Source organism: Nylanderia fulva, unplaced genomic scaffold (genome assembly GCF_048542155.1).
Source record: "Nylanderia fulva isolate GAGA-0341 unplaced genomic scaffold, ASM4854215v1 Scaffold86, whole genome shotgun sequence".
NCBI lineage: Eukaryota > Metazoa > Arthropoda > Insecta > Hymenoptera > Formicidae > Nylanderia > Nylanderia fulva.
In genome coordinates this window covers 145,517-172,506 of record NW_028190982.1, presented here as the reverse complement: position 1 = coordinate 172,506, position 26,990 = coordinate 145,517, and the positions used below count along the sequence as shown (strand labels likewise).

At 25.8% G+C, this 26,990-nt stretch overlaps 2 protein-coding genes across 5 annotated transcripts in view; one reads left to right on the top strand and one right to left on the bottom strand.

Moving 5' to 3' along the window:
- LOC114933970 (uncharacterized) overlaps window positions 1–15,382 on the bottom strand; it is a 19,250-nt gene extending 3,868 nt beyond the window's left edge. The window contains exons 1-2 of one of the 4 annotated variants that reach the window (XM_029306558.2): window positions 2,458–2,787; window positions 173–514 (exon numbers count right to left, since the gene is read on the bottom strand). In XM_029306558.2, the coding sequence (XP_029162391.1) occupies window positions 173–514; window positions 2,458–2,599 (484 nt within the window). In that variant the 5' untranslated portion in view covers window positions 2,600–2,787. Of the gene's footprint in view, window positions 1–172; window positions 515–1,124; window positions 1,366–2,457; window positions 2,788–14,882 lie in introns of those variants that run through there. The other 3 variants (XM_029306557.2, XM_085489501.1, XM_085489502.1) reach the window with 3 other exon arrangements.
- Window positions 6,532–26,990, top strand: LOC114933031 (uncharacterized). Its single transcript, XM_085489500.1, has 3 exons — window positions 6,532–6,566; window positions 20,307–22,329; window positions 26,193–26,990. The coding sequence occupies exons 1-3, from the start codon at window positions 6,564–6,566 to the stop codon at window positions 26,507–26,509; spliced, it is 2,343 nt and encodes a 780-aa protein (XP_085345626.1). The 5' UTR covers window positions 6,532–6,563; the 3' UTR covers window positions 26,510–26,990.

Genomic DNA, 26,990 nt, shown 5'->3' with positions numbered 1-26,990 from the left:
TAATAATAAATTATATTAAAACCGGAAAGATAATAAAATGACTTAATAAAAAATGTTTTAAAAGGATTATTTTGCATTTTTTCTAATAATATTGTATGTAAAATACAATTCTGTATATATGATTAATTTTATATTTAATATAAATTGTATTTATATAAAATGTCTAACTTACACTTAATGCTATTAGCGTTGACGCCTCCGTTGACGCTGGTACCGGTGCCTTCTCTGGTGCCGGTATTTCCATTAATGTCGACGCCGGTGCCGATGTCAGTGCTGGTGCTGATACTGGTGCCAGTGCTAGCGCCGGTGTCAATGCCGATGCCGGTGCCAATGCCGGTGTCGATGTCGATGCCTCCGCCGACATCATAGTTGATGACATCGTTGATGCCGATGTCACCGATGCCACTGTTGACACAGTTTCTGCCGACATCGTTGATATCGGCATCAACGATGTCATCATCGGTGTTACTTGTTTTGTCAACGGAGAGAATTCCAATATTCTCTCTCCAGTTTCCTGAAAAAAAATTGTAAAAAATATACTGTATATGTATATAAATACTTAAAACAGGGATGCCGGTTGTCGGAAAATGAAAAAAAAGATAAATAGAAAGTGAGAGAGGAGATATGTTTCGATATCGAGACACTACTCGCTGAAAAAAGATTCCGAATATAGAAATTTCATCGAAGCTTGCTCGCTCGTTCGAAAGAGTTCTAATTTTAACGTTATTATCTTAACAGTATCTTAAATAAGGCCTTTGACGAGCAATTATTATATAAAATTAAATATATTTATTAAAACATTACTATTAGTAGAGTTTTACAAAAATTAGTGTTACAAAATGTTATTATCTTGTATCTCGATAAAAGATCACGAGTAATTCCTTGAGCAAGCAAATCTGAAGGCTATTAACCGAAAAGAATGAAACGTAATAGATTTCGTAAAATATTGTTTTATCTCATTCGCTCTTATTTTCATCTCATTGTCGCTTTCTTTTATAAATATTACTCAAAATTATAATATTAATTCTATAATTACTATTCTAACATTAGATTATACCACACGACGTGAAACTTTTATATCATAAAAATTAAAAAATATTTTTAGATATGTGTTGCGTACTTACCATCGCAATATGACAACAGACAAATTTTGTCAGACCGACCAGGCTCACTGACTGAGGACTGACACGGACCACGGACGGCACGGACTCACGTCAACTGAACAACTGAAGCACATGTACTTACGCATGCTAGCATGTCCGCACTGTTGCCGATAATTTTGTCAGTCACGCACGCGCAGTACTGATTAAATTCAAGCGCGATAGATCGCGAGCAATAAAAAGACAGCCTTAACACAATATTGTTTCACTTTTTTTGTTCTTAATTTTATTTAAAAATCTTTTGATAGAAATATTAAAAAATAAAAAAATTAATTTGATAAAATAATATTGTAAAATAATAATTGTAAAAATAATAACATTAATTGTATAAAATAATATTAATAAATTAAATTAATACTTTTCATAAACATTATAAACAAGAGCATAAAAATTCAATTTATATATTTGAAATTAATTCGAAAATTTTGTCCAAAACTTATCTCAAATTTTGTAGGCAAATTACAAAAAGAATATTCTGTAACATATGTATAATTAATGTAGATACTGTGTTAATAGATTTAGTAATCGATTCTGTATAATGTTTATGTTTAATGTTAAATAACTATATTATGTACAATAATATTTGTTTTATATTAAACATCAAAAATAAAAGTCGTATACGCACACGCAATTAGTGTGAATAAATTGCAGAAATTCGTGAATAAATACAAAATATCATCTCAAAAACAAAATGAATCTTACTCAAACATATTTAATATAAATTATATAAAATAATACATTATTTATTTATCAATTAATACAAAATATATTGTAGAATATTTCATATAAAACCTTTAAATAATTAGATATCACGAGTTGCAGATAATAGTACAATAAATAAATGCACATAATTATATCACGAAATAATTAAATGTTTAATTATTGAGATCTATTTTAATTAAGGTTACTTTCATTTATTTTAGTTTATTTTTATTTATTATCGTTGTCTTAGTCTAAATTTAGTAAAAAGGCAGTGCAAAAGAGCTTTAAAGTAGGCAATATAAAGAGCAGTATCAATTATTTATTTATTCAGTTTAAAGGAAAGAAAAGGAATTTATCACGAAATAATAAAAAAATTAAATATTTATTCTAGAGTTAAATATTAAAATATATAAAAAAAGAATATAACATTTTTTGTAGAATATAAAAATAAACTTTATGTTCTATAATTTTCTGATACTTATGATTGTATTATTAAAACAAATTGAATATAAGTAAAACAAAATTGAATAGAAATAAAAAGTGCAAGTACAAAATATAGCAGAATATGTAATTAAAGATGATATAAAAAATTTACCGCTGTTGCTTATCCATAAATGATATCTGTTATCAGTCTGCAATGGGAATCTATATAAACGTTTTCCTAGAGATCTTGAACTCGTACAGTTTTTATACATGCACTTATCGTAAAAAGTATCTAAACGGCACTGATTAGACATTTTTCTTTATTTTTTATAACTATTGTTATTTTTTATAATATTATTGAAACGTGAACAATTTTGCACTTATCAGAACAACGCACTTCGCACACAAACACAAAAAATCCTTTACAGATAATTTTGCGTGTAAAATCCTTTACGGACAATCGCGAAGCACGACTAACACAAAACAGCGCGTATACTTCTCTCACGAGGTTATCAAGATAGCGAGTGATACGTCGACTCGCAATTGCTCGCAATATGATCTCTTCCCTCCTCTACCCTACCACACATTCAGATGTTCTTTCCGAAAATTCTTACAGATTCTTACGGATATCTCAATATCGAAGTGTGTGTATGCGTATGCGCATGTGTATATCTGTACACGAGCATTTGCCATGCAATTTTCATAATTTACTTTTTCGAGAAACTTTCTTTCTATGGTACTTTAATTCGCAAAATTCGGGACACCTTATATATATATATATATATATATACATTTTTGTACACGTGGTATATGTATTAAATAAAAAATATTAATATACATATATTATATTATATAACAATTTTTGTATAATTTAAAGTATAAAGTATATTTAATTATTCATTTAATTTCATTTAAATATATATTATTATAGAAATTTTTTTTTATGATAAATTATTTTCCATAAGTTTTATTTTTTTTATTATTTTTATTTTATAATATTATGTTAATTTTTTGTTATTTTTATACAAATATATTTATTTTATTTTCAATATTTATTTTCTTATTTTTTTTTATATTTTTTGTGCAATCAATTTAATTTTCAGGGATGTTATTTTTGTAAATGAATATAAAATTATTGAAAATATTTTATAAATACAATTGATTTATTATTTCTTATTTTTTATTCATTTACAATTCTGAAAAAAAAAAAAAAAAAAAGAAAACATATGGTCTTGAACTCTGATCTTCGTCGTATTCTGGTCTATCAATTGTGGATGTAGCACGGACATGAACTAAATTTGGCTCTTTTACCGACATCGAAAGTGGATGTGGCCATGTAGTTCCAGACGCTCGTAAAATGGATGTACGTGACGCTAGTGAGCAGCCTAGAAAAAGCGTTTGACGAAAAACGGCGGCGTGGCCTCTCTCATTCTTCTCTCTGACACAGGTCTGGAAACTCTCATGGTGGGGGTAAGGCTCTTAATGTCATGATTTGTGGTTCATAAATCCGCAGAGCGCTGTGATCGCTGAGTAAAGAGTTTATATCTGTACAAATTAACAGATGCATATAAGTATATGCATAAGAAATTTTATTGATATTTTTATTGATATTCTTAAAGTATTTTTAAAGTTTTGTGGTTAAAAATAATATAATTTTTTATATTAAGTGCATGATGTTTTAAATATAATTTTATAAATATTTTTTAGATATAACTCTATCATATTGCATATCAATATCAATAAAAATAATATTAATATATATTTTTATTATATATATTTGCACATATGCAAATATTTTCAAGAATTGTACATAAATAACAAAAATATCGGTATTAAATAATATATATTTATATATTATTACACGTTATATATTTATATGTTATTACGCATACACCTTATATTTATTTGTTGTACAATTCGGCACAACACATTCCGACGGCATTTTAATGAAATTTTAATTAAACAGATATGATATATGAGTTATGATATATAGTCATTTAAAAAAAAAAGAACTCTTACTATGCGATCACAGTGCCATACGGCTAGCGGTTAACTCAAGAAACTTTTGACATTCATTAAGAGCCTTACCCCCACCATGAGAGTTTCCAGACCTGTGTATATGACTGTGACCTCGTGTCGATCTTTAACCTCAAAACATAATAATCTATGATCTCAAAAATCCCTAAGATACCAAGTTTTATCTCAATTGTATTAAGATTTGTAGAAATATGTCCATTAAAAATACATATATTCTCTATATACTTATTAAATTCTAATTGAGTTTCATTTTTTTAAACGTTTAAATTATAAAAAAATTTTTGAAATAAAAAGTCAGTACAAAAATAAAATAAAGCATAGAATTTATCGATTCAAAATCTATGGATTTTTTCAAGAAAGGGATTTATTTATTTGAAAATTTTTGACAAAAGTGTATTCAGGCTGTATGTAATTATTTTGAATAAATAAATTTTGTTTGAAAAAAAGTAAATTGTTTCATTTCTATTTGAAAAATTCGACACGTATACATTATTACTCTATTTGATATGCATTAATCTGATATCAATATATTGTAATCAAAGATGTGCAAAAATGGGTATCCACTTATATTTCAAATATAAAATGCAAAATGCTTTTTAGATATCCATTTAAAATAGAAAAAGGAAAATAGATATTTTTAAAATAATTTTTTAAAATATTTTATATTTGAAATATAAGTGGATACCCATTTTTGCACATCTTTGATTACAATATATTGATATCAGATTAATGTATATCAAATGGAGTAATAGTGTATACTTGTATATATATAATGTATAATTGAAAATATAATTTTTTAAATTTATATTTAAATTTATTTATACATGCATATATTTAAATTCTAATTTTTTATTATTTATATTCCTCTTATTATTTATATATATATATATATATCTTATTTCTTATACTTATAAATTCTTATTTTTTATAATATAAATTTGAATTACAAAAATTAAAGTACATAAACATTTACATATAAAATTATAAAAAAATGTTTATTTATATTGTTTACAGACGTTCAGTTATTTTTTTACAATGATATTTTAATTACAATATTTTTTAGAAGTGAAACGTTCTTTCAGAAAAACAAGTTTTTTTTAAAGAGAGAGTGTCTCATTTTCTTTTCATAATTAGAACCAGTAATATCATAATGAGGACGTGGTATACATATATTATTGATATCTCAATGAATTTTTAATTTGTGAGAAAAATGCATTTGAAATAGAAAATAGTTAATAAAAATTTAAATTTATTTAAATAAAAATGTAAAATATTTTGGAAAAATGTATCTTAAATGCAAAATACAAAATATAAGCATTTTACATTTTTGTACTTATTTTTTATTACAATGTACATTTAAATCACGTATATGAGATATATAAACATTCTATATATACAGGGTTGGATAAGTTAATAATTTTTTAAAAATAAGTTAAGTTAAAGTTAGTTGCTTATAAAATTAATTTAGTCCAAAATTAAGTTTGCATGAACAAAAAATTAACTCAGTTAAAGTTAAGATTAAATTAACTAAAGTTAAATAAAAAAAGTTAATTTTCAAAAACATTATTTATATTAAATTAGATTAGATATTAAATTTTGTTTTTAATTTTATATAATAACAAATAACAAAGAAATTTTGATTTTTATATAGAAATATATTTTTTGGTAATTACAACTGATGACAATAAATGAACATAAAAATTAACAATATTTTAATTTAATGTAAAAAACAATAATGGTATTTAGAGATAAAAAAAATTTAGGGAGAAAGTTAAATAATATAAGTAAAATAATAAAAGTCAAATAATATAATAAAAGTTTATAAGATCAAAAATATTGAAGTTAAAAATTAATACATTTTAAATTAATTAAGCTTAGTTAAAAATTATTAACTTTTCAACCTTTTTTTAACTTTTAACTAATTATTAATTTGTTTTTATCCAACCTGTATATATGAGATATTATATTTTTATGTTATGGAAGAAAGATGCACATTTATCTCATCATAGAATGTTCGATGTTACATCGAGTATTTTACACTTCTGCATATCGATGCTCTTCTGAAATTCAATAGCTTTTCAATTTTAATGGTTCATCCGATCGGCAAAACGAACGGGTCGTCGACGCGCGGTCATACGTCAAGGCGACTAAAGAGAATAAGACAGAGAGAGAGTTTGAAAGTAGGTCTTATAAGCCGTTCAGTCAGTTGTCGACTACGTGTCCGGACGATTGGTTAGCATAATGGTGAGTTTTCGAGTATTTTGTCAAGTGAACATCAAGTGCATTTTCTATCCTTGACAAAGCAATGGAATAATGCCAATTTTTGTGCACGAATTTGACATATTATATATATATATATATATATATATATATATATATATATATATATATGCTAGTTTGATATTTGTGTAGTTGCAAAAATTAATAAAAGTGATTTACATTGTGATAATAAATCAATTAAAAATTGAAATAAAATAAATAATTAATAAAAATAGTAAAAATAATAAAATAATAAATAATAAATAATAAAAATAATAAATAATAAATATTAAATAATAAATAAATAATAATAATAAATATATAATAAAAGTTATTAAAATTTTGAAATAAAAAATAATAAAAGATAATAAATAATAAAAATAAATAAATTGGAAAGGCGATTTTTTTACAAGCATAAAAATAAATGTCAAGTGAAAAATTAAATTGTTTCTTGACACTTTAAAACTTTGTATTTACATTACAATATACATTACAATATTGTAATATATAGCGAATGTTATTGAAATTATAATGTATAATTTAAAAAATATTTAGAGATACTTAAAAATGTCGCATATCTAAATATAATTGTTGCAGAATAATGCTTTTTTAATAAGTATATTGTATTTGTACGATGACTAAATATTGCGCTATATTTTTATGTACATTCAAGTTTTATTTTTTTAAGATCATCATAAAACAATTAAAGCAACAATAACGTACAAATGTTATTTAAAGGCACTTTATACATGTTTTAAATTATTAAAATTTAAATAGTACATTTCAAATAGAATTAAGAATTGACTCAAATGTTATTATTTGTAAACATTGTATCACTTTTATTCTTCACTTTGTTATTCAGAACATTTTTAATATGAGATTTAAACATATCTATACATGTGTATATAGCATTTATTGTTATAAATGCTATATAAAACATATCAACGCAATTAATGATTATATATACATATATATATATATATATATATATATATATATATGTATATGTATATATAATCATTAATTGCGTTGATATGTTTTATATAGCATTTATAACAATAAATGCGTAAACTTTATAATCTTTTTCAGCAAAAATAAATATTTTTCAATATTGCACTATGGCAGATTGTGAAAGTTGCATAGTTTCCGGTGACATTTTTGCTGTTACGCTCGTTAAATAAAGTTTTCTTATCTTGTAATCGTGATTATTTCTCAAGCATGATGTATGATTCAAAGTTGAAAAATTATATAAAACAACGAAAATATTGACAATAGAAAAGCTAACCATCAATTAGATTTGTGAAGATTGGTATATATTACAAATATTTTTGTTTTGATGCCATATTTTTCCGCTGGAAATCATACATCGAAATGATTATAATTTCTTGTTAATTTAGTTGTCGAATTTCTGCCTCAATCAATTAGGCGGAAATTAGTTTTATTTTCAGAAGCTTATATTGATTTGCTTTTTAATTGCATATTTCATATACGGAAAAAACTACAAGAATATGAAAAAAATTTATCATTAATAATAATTTTTCAATAATATGTTATTGAAGAACTATTATTATGCTAGTAGTTTTTTGTATTCTTGTAGTTTTTTCCATACGAGATACCACATAATTATATACATATATTATTTTTACATGAAACAAGTAGTGTTATTAGAAACCTAAAATCGTAGTTTTTTAGAAGGAATTATGTTATGCAATACGAATTACTTTGACTTTGACGTATATATTGTAAAGAATTCATTGTGCAATGCGTTTGGAATTAATAGTCATTTTTTACAATAGTATTTGACATTTCATTAAAGTTTAATAGAGATTATGTAAGAAGGTAGCAAAAGATGATTTTTTGACACACACATATATATATATATATATATATATATATATATTATTAAGATAATTTTGAGTATTCTTGGAAAGATTTTATAATTGTTGCTAATTAATTATTAAAAAAAGTTATTTATTGAAACAAAAATTTATTTTTAAAATTAATTAATAAGGAATTTATATATTATTATCTTAAAGCCTAATTGTTGCTAATTAATTATTAAAAAAAGTTATTTATTAAAAAAAAAATTTATTTTAAAAATTAATTAATAAGAAATTTATATATTATTATCTTAAAGCCTCTAATTCATAATGACTTTTATATCCTTAGTTATTTATATATCAAACATTTTGAAGATTCAATATAATTCAATATAAATCAATTCAAAAATTCTGTAGATATATTTCATGGATGCAAGTTGGATTATTTCATACATCTGACGAAATAGAAACTATGCACATACGCGTTATAGATGTTATGAAAGGATACAGACTGTGTGAAAGTTAATCAACTTTCTTTGACATCAGCGATCTAGTCAAGGCTCATTTTGCAACTACTGCTCATGAATATGAAAAGTATAACTAGCATATATCTTTGACTTCTTCTTTGGTTTAATTGCGTAATCGTTTTGCTTACACACATATTATTAATATATATAAGATGATTTCTCATATCTATAGGGCATCTATGTAAGTATACATGCAAATATCTGCAAGAAAAGATTTATTAAGATCAGATAAGAAATATATGTCGGCTCTCAATATTAATAATATTAATAATACATGAATTTTAAATTGGCCAATAGAGCCCAAGCGCGAAAAATTAATTCTTCGGAACTGTATCTCTTGGTTGAGATTACTAAGTTCCATATATATAAATTAATCTCGAACTTACATATGGAGAAAAATAGGCGAGAAAAATATAGGTTTCCGCTTCAGCGACTTTTTGGACCTATATTTTTCTGGCCTATTTTTCTCCATATGTAAGTTCGGGATTAATTTATATATGAAACTTAGTAATCTCAAACCAAGAGATACAGTTCCGAAGAATGATTTTTCGCGCTTTGGCTCTATTGGCCGATTTAAAATTCATGTATTATTAATTTATTAAGATATTTGAATAAAAATTAATTTTAAAATTATATTATTCAATATTATGTCACAAATTTTAAAATATGTGCATCAATTTTCTATTAATCTTACATCTAACAAAAAATTAGAAATATCATTGTTTAAACAACCATGTTTAATATAGGGAAGACTTATTTAAGATCATTATTATTTATTTCAGAGTAAATTTTATTATATTTATTATAAAATTTTATAATTTTGCATTTTTTTTCAATATGAAAGTATATTCATTTAACTATAAAAACTAATAATTGAATATGTAAAATATAATTATTCTAAATAATTTATATATTAATAAAGCAACTATCAGTGAAATATATAAATAAAATTCTAACACAAAATATAAATAATTTGTACATATAATTATGAGTTAAAATAAAATAGGTAGATAAAGTAAATCTAATATAAATTAATAAATGTTCTTACTGTAAAATAATTTTATAATTAATAAAATTAATATAATTAATTTAATATAATTAATTTTGTTAGTACAAATTTTTATTAGTACTAGTTTTTATTTTTTTTATAAAATTCGATATATATGTATATATTTATTCGCCCGTTGTTCTTAAAGTTCTTTCAAGAAATTTTTGATTATATAGGTTCTTTTCTTCAATTTAGAAATTAATCGATTTTAAAAATATTTAAATAACGAAAAAAACGAACATTCTATGTATACTTATATTATTCTAATTAATTTTATGTATACTAAATTATCTAATTATTATAAATATATTCTAATAATTTTAATTAATTGCAAATAGGACTTCTTAATTTTTACAAAAAAATTTCTAGAAATTAATTAAAAATTATTATATTATAGTGCAAAAATATATTTATATAGGGAAGATTGGGGATAAAAGTAACAACGTTATGAAAGTAACAAGCCTCCTGCCAGCCTACACAACGTGTTAAATAATTTATATTAAGACAGTAAATAAGTATATTCCAATTCTCTTTTCTCTCAACTAGTCGTTGTAAAATGATCTTGCGCTGGTTGTACTAATTAAAGTGTATATATCGATGTAATTATTTGCTGGTGCATTCTTCTAAAATGTATTTATAAATTTCTGTAATTGATTTCGATAAGTCTTGCGTCGTTTTCTGATTGTAATGCTTTTATTTCAAAAAATGTGTCCGGGGACAAAAGTAACACAGTATTTGCACCACAGAATATTCTTAAATAAAATTGTGATTTGGAGCAGATATCGATATCTTGATCTTTTTTGTATAAATAGGTAAACTTATTTAGAGTTAAAAAGTTATAAAACTGCTGTGATTTTAAATATAATTATTTTATTGCTTAATAAAGAACATTTAAGTTTTTCAAAGAAGATAATAATAATTAATTGTTTTATTTTTTGATTTTTATAAAAATTATTTAATATTTAATAAATAATCGTCTTTTTATTGTATATTCTAAAATAAGAACTAATTTTTTATAATGCTTCTATTTTTATACTGTGTTACTTTCGTCCTAGGCCCCCAGGATGAAAGTAACAAAAAATGCACTTGTGGAAAGTTAAAGTAGCTTTTTAAATACCTATCATTCGAAGATGAAACATAGGTATAATAATAGACCAATAAATGAAGTATCTTAAGATATAATCATTTCTGTGATATATCTCTAAAGGTAATTGATAACTGACTTAAAATACAAAAAATATTACTTTTGTCCCCAGTCTCTTCTATACAATTTCAAAAATTCTTCTAAACTATTCTTATTAAAAGGTATCAATATTAAATTCAATGCATTTTTATTATTAGCAAAAAATATAGTAAAGCTTGAAAATAAAAAAATTAGAAATATTGTGGAGCTAAATGTACATTTTATATAAAGTGTTCTATTTTAAAAAATATCAAAAACGTTGAATTTCAAAAAAAAATATTTTGAATAAAAGTTTTTTGATTTTTAGAGGAAAAGAAGTTGGTGCTATTGTTTTTTCTAAGAGCGATTTTAAAGATTATTTGATGGTCATTTAAGTTTTTTTAAATGGAACTACCCCAATTTTTTTATATAAATTAATTTTTCGTAATATTTACTATAAAAAGTTATAAGAATAAGCTAGCCAAAAAGTGAATATAGTTTACTAGATATTTTAAGTTTGACATAATTTTACATAGTATTATTTACATATATGAAATATCTCATAAAATATTTACTTTTCGTCGATCTCACGTTTCGTTGATTTTAATTGAAACTTTTATGCACAGAAAAATAAGAAGTATTAATTGGCGTCAACAGAAAATACATAGTTATTTAAAAAATATATAAATAAAAATATATATTGCTAGTTGCAAATTACACACATTTTTTATAAACAACTATGTATTTTTTTACAATTGATTGTTCTTGAAAAATGAATATTTTAGATATTTAATTTTATGTAAATCATCAATTTATGTAATATTATATCAAACTTAAGGGGATCCTAAATGCACGGGCGAACTCCGATAGGGTCGATAATGAAGATTTTTTAAATATAATTATCGACAAAACTCTACAGATGTCGCAATAAAAAAGTTGTCAATCGACACACACATACATATACAGGGTGTCCCATTTTATATAATTTATAATTATATAAAAATTATATATACACAGGTTGTTACACATACATATACACATATGTATGTGTGTGTGTATTTATACAAGGTGTCCCATTTTTACTACCCCTAATATCTCTTTGTTTCAATGCATTTTATAATAAAACAACAAAAGTTATACGGTTTCAAAGGAACTATAAAATAGTACCATTAGTGTTGACCTTGCACAGTCATAAAGATTACGTGAAAGTCACTATCACATGATAAGTTATAAAGTTTCAACATTGCAATATCGCTTCTGAGAATTTTGCGCACATGCAAACTGCATCTGGGGTAAAATATTTTGTACAGTTATCAGCAAACGAATAGATCGCCTGTGGAATTATTTTTTAAAACAACCAGCACACGAATAGATCGCCTCTGGAATTATTTTTTAAAACAACCAGCACACGAATAGATCGCCTCTGGAATTATTTTTTAAAACAACCAGCACACGAATAGATCGCCTCTGGAATTACAGTTTTAAAACAACCAGCACACGAATAGATCGCCTCTGGAATTACAGTTTTAAAACAACCAGCACACGAATAGATCGCCTCTGGAATTACAGTTTTAAAACAACCAGCACACGAATAGATCGCCTCTGGAATTATTTTTTAAACCAGCACACGAATAGACCGCCTCTGGCACTAACTACTATAAAAACTATAATAATAATTATCAATTATACATGAAAAAATAAACAAAGGATTGCATTATCTTTCAGATAAAAAAAATTGAGAATTGCATTTTAATAAAAAAAAATTAAAATAAAAATTAAAAATAAAAATAAAAATTGCATTTTAAACGTCTATTTGAATGTTCTTATAAAATTACACCTACATACATACATACATACAAATATATATATATATATATATATATATATATATATGTATATATATGTTTATATACAGGGTAAACCATTTTAATCTTTGCACTAAAATTTCTCAAAATTCAAAAGTTTAAGACAAAAATGTTTCAGATAAAAGTTGTATAGTTTCAAGGGGGACATGAGATGGTGTCATTGATTTGACCTTGAATAGCCATTTGAAGGTTACGTGACGGTCAACTTCAATTTCTTAAATAGAACACTATATTTTTTCTTGCATACTTTTATAGCTGACTTTAAGATCTTTCCAAAACACTACAATAAAATATTTTTTCATTAAGTATTTTTCGAGTTATAAGGCTGCAAATTTGCAGTATTTTGACATAAAATAGAAAATATCTTGGGAAATATTCATTTTTCGATTATCATACCTTAATACTTTTATGCACAGAATAATGAGACGAATCAATTGGTGTAAAGAAAACACATAGTTGTCTTAAAGAAAAATTATCTAACTGCTTATTGCAATTTTCATATTTTTTTTAAAGGTAAATATGTGTTTTCTTTACACCAACTATATATATCAATATATATGTATCAATATATATATATATATTAATACGATGTTCAGCATAACAATACGTACGATTTTTGAAATGTTTGCAACAGTTTAGAAAAAAATATATATTGTAAAAATTGATCTGTTTTGTGCAATCTATTACAAGCAATAAAAAATGAGGAAAAAAAATTTTTATAAAAAAAATTAGTGTTACCTTGAATTTTTTTTAATAAAATCATATTTTTTTATATAAATCGATTCTCAATATTCTGCATAAGTTGTAATGTAGGATGGCCAAAAAAAGCGAATAGCTTATGAGATATATTATACTTTCATAATGTACATAAACTATGAAATATCTCATGAAATCATTTTCTGATTATTTTATTCCAATTTTAAATCAATTGGTGTAAAGAAAACACAGATATAAATAAAGATATAAATTGTAAACCAGCAGCTACATATTTTCTCTAAAACTCAAATATCTCGTAAACTTTTCACTTTTTCACAATTTTATCTTTATAATTTTTGATGCAGAATATTGTAACAAATTGATTTAGATTGAATATGATGCTTTTATTTAAAAAAAAATTATGACATTCATTTTTTATGAAAACATTTTTTTTTAAATTTTTCTGTTACGTAATAGCTTTGAAACAAATTCATTTGTACAATATAAATTTTTTAATTATCAGAAACGTCTCAAATATCATGCGCACTATTATAATATATATATATATATATATATATATATATATATATATATATATATAATACATACAGCATACATAATACTGTTACATACAGCACAAATACACAAAATATTACATACCTATTTATTATGCACATAAATGTATATAACGATTAGATATACAAAAAAAAAGAAATAGAAGAAAAAAGAAATAAATAGAAAGAGAGCGAACGAGTGAGCCTTTTTATAAACGTCGACAAGCAATATATTATTATGTATGTATACATGTATGTGTGTATGTATATATACATATATATATTGCTTTATGATATATATTTATAATGTAAAGAGGCTAGAGAACTCATACTCACTATCTTTCTCTTTTTTTTCTTCAGCTTTCTGTATCTATTAATTTATTCATTATATCCATGTATGTGTATAACAAATAGATGTATATAATTAATGTTTATTTGTACTGTTTATAATGTTATATATATATATATATATATATATATATATATATATTTCTTTTTCTTTTTGTCTATCTAATCGTTATATACATTTATGTGCATAATAAATAGGTATGTAATATTTTGTGTATTTGTGCTGTATGTAACAGTAATTCTGATATTGAATCAATTTTATGATATGACATAATACTAACCTTTTAAAACATGCTCCCTTTCTACTCAATCTGCGACCAGATAGGGGCAAACGTTTATTTTTGTTTGCACCCATTATACACTATATATTTAATAAATATAAAAATATCACTTTTAAAATATCACAGTATGTCTATCTATCACAATATTCGACACGTTATCACACGTTATAACGGTCGAGTCGCGCACTGCGTGTAAGCACGTATAGTACGTACCGCGTGACAAGTGAACCATCCCGCGCAAATATATGTCATTGCGCGCACACGATTTTGTTAACAAATATGTATATATAGGGTGTCTACATGCTACATTTTTAGCATGTACCCAATTTTTGTTATTTTTCGCAAAATTATAATTACACAATTATTTAATATAATTATATATAAAAAATTTTTCCCGCGTTGTATGTGTCGTAAGGAGATATATGTATAATTGATCGTTTGCATTGAATGTCACTACTTTCTGAAAAGTAAAAAAAGAGAGCTCTCTCTCTCTCTCTCTCTCTCTCTCTCTTTCTTGATCCTTTATGCTTATTGTTAGTATTCTATCAATTAGTAATCAATGCAATCAATCATATCGTTTTACGGCAACAGCCAGTTACTCGTTCACTCACTCATTCATTCTTTTAAAATATGTCCATTTTTATACATAATTATGTAAATTTATATATAAAAAATAAGGGTGCATATATAATCATGTCAAATTTGTATATAAAACATATATATTTATATATATAAAGAAATACTTATTTATTACACTTGTATATATATATACAGGGTGTTCGGGAACTCCGGTGCCAACCGTTGAGGGGTTGTAGGGTAGGTGAAAAGATGATGATTTTTCCTCAGCAAAAATGTTGAGAAGTCAATAATTTTCGAGTTATAAGCGATTGAAAAAAATGGGTTTTTTGAAAACTAAACGTTTTGGAGTTCAAAGTCTAACATAATTACATTCTTCAGTTAATTTCAGGTAGAGTTTACTATAATACAATTTTAATTTGAGGCTTAGTTATAAAGATACATAATGACAAATATTGGAAAGTTGTAAAAAATGATGACCTTTTTTGACATTTTCGCTGAGGAAAAATCGTTCCCAAATTGACCAAAGAATCCAATTTGTGATCGTTGGTCCGTTAGTTACCGAACACCCTGTATATATATATATATATGTATATATATATAAATTTATATAATTATATATAACAAGCACTTTTACTTAATTATGTATAGACATATTTCATAATATAATTCTGCGATTATACGTATACTTTTATATATTTCTATATAATGTTATATTATTATATACACAAATTTTTGTCCCGGGGTATTTTAAACTTTTATTTTCTTTTTCTTTCCCCATTCTTGTCTGTCTTTACATGCATGTTATTATGTTGTATGTGTATCATGTATAATTTGGATTTGTATGTATGTTGAGAAGATTGGAATAGATAAAATTTTATTACTTCATGTTTTTATATTATAAATGCAGCTTTTTATAAATATCCGAAATAAATAATTTTTCTACAAATATTTTAAATTTATCAAAATATTTTTTACTGCACAATTAGACTAATATATTTTGCATTATTCTATCTTTATTAATTTATTTTCATAATAAAATGGATTTTATTGAACAAATAATAAATAGTAAATAGAGAAAATATAAAATATCGAAAAGAATATATTCATATAAACATATATTTGTGAAATCGAAATTTTGTTAAAATTGACTTTCATAGAAATTGTATTTTATAAATTTAATTAAAAAAAGCTGCATTTATCAGATAGAAACATAAAGTAATAAAATAATATATTCCAATCTTCTCAACACACACACACACACACACACACACACACACACACACACACACGCACACAACTTCTTATAACAAATGTTATATAAATTATACATATACAGGATGTAACAACGATCATATATCAGGAGTTTTTAGAAGAAAATACGTATTTTATTGAAAAATGTTTTATTACCAAAGTTATAAGGGTTACTTATCATTACATAGTAGTATTAGTATTATGTTGAATAGCATTATCAAAGTCACATAAAGATTATTTGGAAATAATGGAAACCCTCATTTTTTATTGCATGCACAGAATGAAAAATTTATTTAGAAAGCTCTCAAAGTAAGCTTACATGTATGTACATGCAATAAAAAATGAGGGTTTCCATTATTTCCAAATAATCTTTATGTGACTTTGATAATGCTATTCAACATAATACTAATACTACTATGTAATGATAAGTAACCCTTATAACTTTGGTAATAAAACATTTTTCAATAAAATACGTATTTTCTTCTAAAAACTCCTGATATATGATCGTTGTTACATCCTGTATATGTATAATTTATATAACATTTGTTATAAGAAGTTGTGTGCGTGTGTGTGTGTGTGTGTGTGTGTGTGTGTGTGTGTGTGTGTGTGTGTTGAGAAGATTGGAATATATTATTTTATTACTTTATGTTTCTATCTGATAAATGCAGCTTTTTTAATTAAATTTATAAAATACAATTTCTATGAAAGTCAATTTTAACAAAATTTCGATTTCACAAATATATGTTTATATGAATATATTCTTTTCGATATTTTATATTTTCTCTATTTACTATATATTTATTATTTGTTCAATAAAATCCATTTTATTATGAAAAAAATTAATAAAGATAGAATAATGCAAAATATATTAGTCTAATTGTGCAGTAAAAAATATTTTGATAAATTTAAAATATTTGTAGAAAAATTATTTATTTCGGATATTTACAAAAAGCTGCATTTATAATATAAAAACATGAAGTAATAAAATTTTATCTATTCCAATCTTCTCAACATACATACAAATCCAAATTATACATGATACACATACAACATAATAACATGCATGTAAAGACAGACAAGAATGGGGAAAGAAAAAGAAAATAAAAGTTTAAAATACCCCGGGACAAAAATTTGTGTATATAATAATATAACATTATATAGAAATATATAAAAGTATACGTATAATCGCAGAATTATATTATGAAATATGTCTATACATAATTAAGTAAAAGTGCTTGTTATATATAATTATATAAATTTATATATATATATATATATATATATATATATATATATACAAGTGTAATAAATAAGTATTTCTTTATATATATAAATATATATGTTTTATATACAAATTTGACATGATTATATATGCACCCTTATTTTTTATATATAAATTTACATAATTATGTATAAAAATGGACATATTTTAAAAGAATGAATGAGTGAGTGAACGAGTAACTGGCTGTTGCCGTAAAACGATATGATTGATTGCATTGATTACTAATTGATAGAATACTAACAATAAGCATAAAGGATCAAGAAAGAGAGAGAGAGAGAGAGAGAGAGAGAGCTCTCTTTTTTTACTTTTCAAAAAATAGTGACATTCAATGCAAACGATCAATTATACATATATTTCTTTACGACACATACAACCCGGGAAAAAATTTTTTATATATAATTATATTAAAATAATTGTATAATTTTATACATATATAATCGCAAAATTATATGTATAATTATACAATTATTTTATATAATTATATATAAAAAATTTTTCCTCGGCTGTACGTGTCGTAAAGAGATATACAATAATTCACCGTTTGCATTGAATGTCTCTATTTTCGGGAAAGAAAAAAAAGCTCGCTCTCTCTCTCTCTCTCTCTCTCTCTCTTTCTCTCTGTCTCTCTCTTTTTGTTTTATAGATTGCATACAATTTATCTTACATTTACAGTAAAAGTAATTTTTATAACAATTTACAGGTATATGCGAACAAATAAAATTCGTTAGAATCACAATGTCTATCAAATATATATTTCAGTAAAATCATTACTCGAATTACTTCGATGTATGAAAAATAAGATTTAGTTTTTATAAATTATAAATGCATATACTTATTATCTATAAAAATCATGTGAATATTATTGTATTATACAAATATAATTAAAATAAAATTGTATGTCATTATATATTTCATGTGTTTGATAATATAAATAACACAAAATTTTTTCTGTTTTATATATAGTTTTTTATAGAAAAAAATTGATGTATTATTTATATTATCAAACATAAAATATATAATGGCATACATTGGCTACACTAATTCAGAGGTTATCTTTTTCCTTCCAATGTCGAACAAAAAAGACAACCTCTGAACTAATGTGGCCAGTGTAGCCAAAACGAACAGACCTTATAAAAAACAGAAAGAGAGAGAGCGAGAGAAAGAGAGAGAGAGAGAGAAACACGTTGCAGCTCCATCTATCACGATATCACGCAACTAATCTACTGCTCTGTTTTATTCCGCAGCCTCGATTTGCACACACACATATGCGTGAAATGTTTTTTTATATATAACTTTTTTATTAGACTTGCAATCTCACTTTTAATTGCTTACTAATATTTCTTCATATAATCCTTACCGCGCATACTATATTTCATGCACAGACAAACTGCAAAACTTTTTTTATTAAATAAGTATTATTACGAACTGACACAAAGCAGCCGATAACAAAACTGTAATTTTTGATTTTTATATGATTTATATATGCAAACATAGCTAGCGCGGTCCGTTTTTATAAGTACTTTAATCGTGGAAAAGGATTTATTGATCATTATAGTCAATAAAAAGTTATATGAAAAAAATAAATATTCTCGCATTCGGTCGGTAAAAACATCATTTAGGATCCCCTTAAATCATAAAATATATACTATTCAATTTTTGGCCATTTTATCCTTATAATTTTTTATAATAAATATTGTGAGAAATTAATTTACAATGAAAAGAATATTAATTTATATAAAAAAGTTAAGGCCTTTTATTAATAAATGATCTTCAAATTATTTTGAAAATAATTCTTTACAAAAAGGTAATATCGTCAATTTCTTTCCCCTTCAAAACCAGAAATTTTTATTCAAAATGTTTTTTGTTAAACGTGATGTTTTTGGTACATTTAAGCATATTTAAAAAAATTTTATATTAATATTAGTTACAGTTCATTATTTCTTCATATTAGTTACAGTTCATTATGTTTGATTAATATTAGTGTTTTGAATTTATAATGTAACTATTCTGAAAACCATTGAAGTATTGGATACAAACTAATTTTGATTAAGTTTAGTGTTGATTAAGTTTGATTAATATTAGTGTTTTGAATTTATAATGTAACTATTCTGAAAACCATTGAAGTATTGGATACCTAAACTATACAATATTACTTCACATAATGATGTTAAAATACTAATAATATTTTATCTAAAATTTATTGCAATTTTTTTTCAAATTTGTATAATAATTACAATAAAAATGTCATGCATTTATTTTTATAATTTTTGTCGCATAATTCAGATGTAATTCGAAACTGTTATTTTTTTTAGATTGCATTATTGTGTATGCTGATCGCCTTTGGTTTATGTCATGGCAATGGTCTTCCACATACAAACAAATCAAGAATCGAAGTTCAAAACTTGAGTAATCAAACGATCAACGAAGTGGAACAATTGATTCGTCAGAATTCGACTTTGTCGCATCTCACTAGACGTGAGATCGTCGATATTCTTTTAAATATTACATCGCCCAAAGATACAGAGGCACTCAAGAATAAGGAAACAATCGAGAAAGCAAGAAAGATTTATGAAAGGGCGTTGATGGTAGTTTTACCGTACAATGCAAAAGACGCAAAGGAAAATATTAAAGATTTATATACGAAACCGCCAATAGTTAAAATAATCGCAGACTCTTTTTCTTCTAATTCGGAAGATTTCAAAGTGTCGAAAACCGAAGAACAATCCGATGCATCCTCCACGCAGGAAATACAATCTTTTGAAAATTTAATAGCGACACAAGTCTCGGAGAGAGAAGATTTCTTCCCGAAAATACGATATAAAAATCACAGAGAGACGGATAAATTTTCGGAAATGCCATTGATGAAGGAAACCCCGAAACTTGAATCGGCCCCAGTGAAATTTAGTCTCAATTTCGATAATTTGCAAAAGCAACAGGCAATCAGCGAGACACCCATAATTACTACTACTAGACAACCAGTATTTCGGGAAGAATCTTCATCAATTAGGAATAAAGAGGTCCACATAGTGTACAGTACAAGTGCTCACACAAACCTAAAACACGTTCGCACAACAACGATGCAACCTACAAGGACGAGTTCTAAGGAAGATGCTTCGACAAGCGATTTAATAGAGTTACAAACATCTCGTCCTTTCAAGTACAAGGAAAATGTTTTATCTGTTGACCAATGGCGTTACAACGCACCAAGTGTGACCGAAAGTTCGACACCGGCGAAAACATCCGCTTTAGATGACATACAAATGACGGATACCAAGCAATCACACACACACACAACATTAATACCTTTCCTTTCTTCTTCTCTCTCTTCTGCAGAAAATTTGAAATACAATTCCACTTATAGCTTGAATTCTGGAGGATTTCTCTCTCGTACAATCACAACAACTACGATGCGACCAGAAGTGATGGAATTGCTTGCCTCGATTGGACTTCGACCGGAAAATTCTACGAATGTGGAGGAAGTATTTAGAAAAAACCAATCATTGAAAAGCAAATCCGAGATTCCCAATAGCAACGGCTTGGTTTATACGCCAATTTCCGGTCTGACGGGTGTTGGATCCGATTCATCTTCGATAACTGCTCAAAATACTTTTGAAAATCCCGTCCTCGAGATTGGAAAAGGAATGAACAATCTTACGCCGGATGTACAGTTACTTTTTCAACGATTTGGTCTGCAAAATCCATCCAATCTGGTAACAACTACAACGTCTTCGCCTAGAACAACCATGAACACAAATTCCTATACCAATTTTAAGCCATTACCGACATCTAAGATAAAAAATGAGGATATGAAAGAGTTTTTAGCAAAGTTCGGTCTTGGCATTGGTGATACTAGGCAGAAAAAGGCTATGTCGGCGCCGAGAACGACAGAACGGCCATCGTTAATTGAGGTTGTGCCGGATAATATGCGGAAAATTTTGGAGAACATAGGTCTTATTTCTCCCAAGGTGTCGAAAACAACACCGAAAATGGAGGCTATAGAACCAAAAGACTCAACCAAGTTTCATGTGTTTAAACCTCATGAAGTCGAAGTGAAAGACGAGAGGCAAAGGATGAGGATCAACGAGCTATTGGATACTATTAACAGATTTGTTCAAGAGGGAAAGGCAAATTCGAAGGATGTGCAAAGGATAGCCGATGATCTACTCGTAAACACAAAAACTTTAAAGAATGGTCCAGATCCATTATATTTAGAAGAGCTTATTAGGATCAATAATGAGGACATAAAGAATGAAGTGAAAAGACAAAACCCCAAAGAAACTACTAATAAGACAATCAATATTGGCGATGAAGATCTCACGAAGACGACAACCACCGGTATAAAAAGATTTATGATATCCGTTTTGGGCATATCGGAATCTTGGGTTAAACAACTTATTCAGGGTCTGACAAGGATCAGGCGCATGCTAATCAATATAGAGGATACGTTTAGGCGATCTTTCGATTAAATTATATTTTTTTTAGTAGATTAGATCTACATATTTTGCTACATTTCTCTCTCTCCTCAGCATGATCTTTATATAGCTACAACTTCCGCTTCCACTTCAATTTGTGCTTTATTTATCCAATTATTTAACCGCTTGAATCTAACTTTGTATTACGAGAAAAAAATTTTACGAATTTATAGCATAAAAGATATTAGTATATCAAAATGATATAAATTGACTGATTATTTAACATATTTTTAACATAATTTGGATGCTATCCCAGATAGCACCATGTCTAAAATTGGGGCATAAAACATCATTACAAAATCTTTAAGACATCTTTAAGAAATCTTATGATATGATATTTCAAAGACATCTTAGGCTTAGTTTACACCGATTATTTGATACACGTATCAAACGCCGTACTGACGAATCACAGCCATTCTTCTAAAGAATAGAATGACTATGATTGGTCAGTTGTAATTAATTAATACGCGTATCAAAGTATATCGGTATAAACTAGGCCTTAAAAGCATTTAAAGATGTCTTAGGCATCAATTTTGGACATGGTGCTATATGGGATTGAATTTAAAATATGAATAAGTAGAGATTAGTAAAAAATAATGTTATGTACTTTAAATTTTATTGTTAATAGACATATGATTTATAATTGTACAGTTTATTCCATTACTTATATATTTCAAATCAATTAAAAATTTACAATTTTAATATGTGATGCAATAGATTTTGGTAATGTAATATATGACTAGGGTTGGAAAAGTTACTCTATAAAAGTAACTCGTTATCGTTACCGTTATTTTTTTCTAAAAAGTAATTCGTTACCGTTACAGTTATTTAAAAGGTAACGAGTCGTTACAATTTTCGTTATTTTTTTCTTTTTTATATATAATAAACTTATATGTAGGGTGTCCCATAGGAAATTACTGAAATTAATCAGCTGTCATTTTTAATGCATGCAATTACATTAACTTATATGTACAATAATAAAATGTTTATATACCAGTTTATTTTATTGAAAAAAAAAATTAGTTTATGTAAACTAATGATAAATATTTTCGAAGTGCGTACTATTTGAATTTGTACAAAATTCTGGTCTTTTACGAAAACTCATAAAAACTTTTTAATATGTCATTTTTAATGTTATTGCACGGTCCTTTTAATAGCTGCTATTAAATCTGGCACTGTTGAAAATATTTATCATTAATTTATGTAATTTTATATGATTATTAGCACTTTTTTCATTACTTTTTATCAATAAAATAATCTGGTATACAAACATTTTATTTATATCCATTATTAAAAATTGCAGACTTTCGTTTTTTCAACACAATTTTTGTTTTCTCCAATAACTGCATGCATTAAAAAATGACAGCTGATTAGTTTCAGTAATTTCCTACGGGCTGTCCTGTATAAAACAAATTTTTTTAAATAAAAAAATCAAAATAAACACTTAATAAACATTTTTAAACATTTTATGTTAAATAGGTCATTGCTAGTTACTCTAGATAATTACCGATAAATTCGGAAAAAGTAACGATAAAAGTAACGGTTAAATTAATTACTAGTTACCAAAAAATGTAAAGAAGTTACTTTTTCCGTTACAAATAAAATTTGTAACACCGTTAACTGTACCGATACTGCGTTACAAGTAACGCGTTACTTTCCAACCCTGCCTATAACCTAACGTAACCTTAATATATACTTTTTAAGAAACTTATTAATATATAGGGTGTCCAAAAAAATCGCCTGCCACACTTCGAGAGATTTGAGGACGGAAAAAGAAGAAAAAATGTTATATAAATATAGGTTCGTATCCGAGTTATAACCATTTTTATGTTAAAAAAATTGTAATTTATATAGTCCGTTGGCATCCTTTTTTCTTAACCTTTTTTAAAATTAAAATTTTATATTTTTTAAAGATAATGTAAACGTATTTAAAAGTATATCGAAAAATTGAAAAAAAACTAAAAAAAATTAAAATTGAAAAAAAATTAAAATAAAAATTTAAAATTAAATAAAAATCAAAATTGAAAATTAAATAACGTAACAAATAAAAATTAAAAAATTAAAAATGTTAATTTGAGAAAAAATTAAAAAAGAGGGATGCCAAGCGGACTAAAAATTATAACTCGGAAACGACTTATTTGTGGACCTATGTTTATATAACTTTTTTTCTTTTTTTTTTGTCTCGAATCACCTCCTGAAGTGTGGCAGACGATATTTTGGACACTCTGTATACATATAATAACAATTATATATGTATACATATAATAATAATTTCGAATTATAAGTACATCTTATTCAGGTAATCAAAATTAAATTGCATTTAATTGCACATTTAGTGTCCTTATAATAAAATAAGAATATATAATTGAAATTATATAATTATAATTATATATATAATTGACATTATATACATACATACATACATACATATATATATATATATATATATATATATATATATATATATTTTAACGTCTGAAAAAACTCTCGATTTGTGTTTTGGCGTATAATTGATCTGTAAAGTAACAATCCTTAAAACCAAATGTTTGCATGCAGGCTTCCTCTTATTCGTATATATACATGATGTTCGATAATAACCGCATCACTTCTGTGAATTAATTTTTTTATTATGTGAACTAATTTTATTAATTATTGCAAAATCGCAAAAAAGATAAAGGATTTTATTCCTACATCAGTTTAACCTGCAGAGGTGAGATTATTATTGGACATCCTGTATATTTTGATTTATGTGTATTTCACATGTTTAAAAATGTTTTTTTGCGTTGTACGACATGTTGTGAATAGCATTCTGACTTGAATTTGTTGCGAATCATAGATAGAATCCTATAAAAATTTAACCATTGCAAACCCATGTAGAATTGTACTTATGTAGAATCGTACTACAAAAGTAATGATATTAAAAAATAAAAAATAAAAAATAAAAAAATTGCGCCAAGTGAAAGTAGAAACTTGTACCAGTGGAAAATTAAAGTTGCAAACCTATATAGAGTCGTATAATGAACCAGTAAAAAATAAAAAAAATTTTAGTTAAAAAAATTTGGCGCGCTGCTAAGTTTCAAAATTACAATGCACCTTAAAATAACATTAATTAATTTAACTACAAAATATATTTTAACTGCAATAAGTTTTAAAGTAACAATTTAATTTTAATATCATTATAGGATATTATTTAGCAGCGCGCCAAGTTTTTTTAACTAAAATTTTGTTATTTTTTACTAGTTCATTATACGACTCTATATAGGTTTTTGATATCATTACTTTTGTAGTACGATTCTACATAAGTACGATTTTACATGGGTTTGCATCTGGTTAATTTTTCATAGGATTCTACATAGGTTTGCAATGGGTAAATTTTGACTACTGGTGAGTCCATATTGGGCGCCTTTTTTTATTACCAATGTTTTCTTTACAAATGTGATTTTGTACCGATATATTTTATGCTTTTGACATTATTAATTATTTTTTAAGTTAGCGAGAGAGAGAGAGAGAGAGAGAGAGAGAGAGAGAGAGAGAGAGAGAGTGGGGTGGGGTGGGGGTGGGGTGGGGAGGGGGGATTAATATTAACAATCACAAAATTTATTAGTGTTGTTAATAATGCTTTTAACCGTTTTTCATAATCTTCATTGTGAAGCATGCCTTTCAAAATTATTTGAGATGTGAAATGCGCAAAATATGAAATTTTATCATGGATCTTGTTATTGGCAGAATCTGTAGACGTTTCCTCGACGACGACGACCCCGACGACTACGCTAATAACTCCAATAACTCCAGATTCGGCGAAGAGTAACTCAGATGAGTCATCAACATCAAGTGTAAATCTTGCGGCGCTAGAGGAGTCCTTTGGTGGTACAACTCGTGCACCAGATCCGGTTTTACCAACTAAGCGAAGAAGCGGCCTATATTTTCTCGTCGATTGGAATACCTTTCTCGAAGTTGGTGACGATGCTAGCGAAAAAGTGAATTTACGATTTGAACCAAAAGTTGGCGATAGGACAAGATTTTTGCCAGTTACCATACCGTGATTTATGAGAGACTATCAATTTCATTACGTAATACTGTTTCCGGTGTTAATTTAATCCGAAGATTTTCCAACATTTGTACTCATATTTAGAAATTTTGAATATTTGATATATGTATATATACAGGGTTTCAGGAGGGATAGTAAATATTTTGGGAGGTTGTAATATATTAGGTCCTTGAATAAGTTCTCGCTGTTTTTTTTGTTAAAAAAAAACATTTATTTAAAATATAAGGCTTACAATAACTTTACTCAAAGTATTGTCCATCATTAGAGACCACACAGCAATGCCTCCAATTCTTCGTCTTCAAACTTTGTCGGTGCTCTAGAACGTTCTTTATCTTCAAGGTCAAAGTCATTATTTTTAAAGCGCCTAAACCAGTCTCTGCATGTCGTATTCGACAGAGCATTGTCACCATATGTTTCAACAAGAATTCTGTGTGCTTCAGCTGCAGATTTCTTTTGAATAAAGCAGTGCAATAAAA

Excerpts from the sequence above, each read along its gene's own strand:
- LOC114933031 (XM_085489500.1), top strand. Across the intron at positions 22,330-26,192 it reads CACGAAGACGACAACCACCG|AATCTGTAGACGTTTCCTCG; the intron begins GTATAAAAAGAT and ends TGTTATTGGCAG.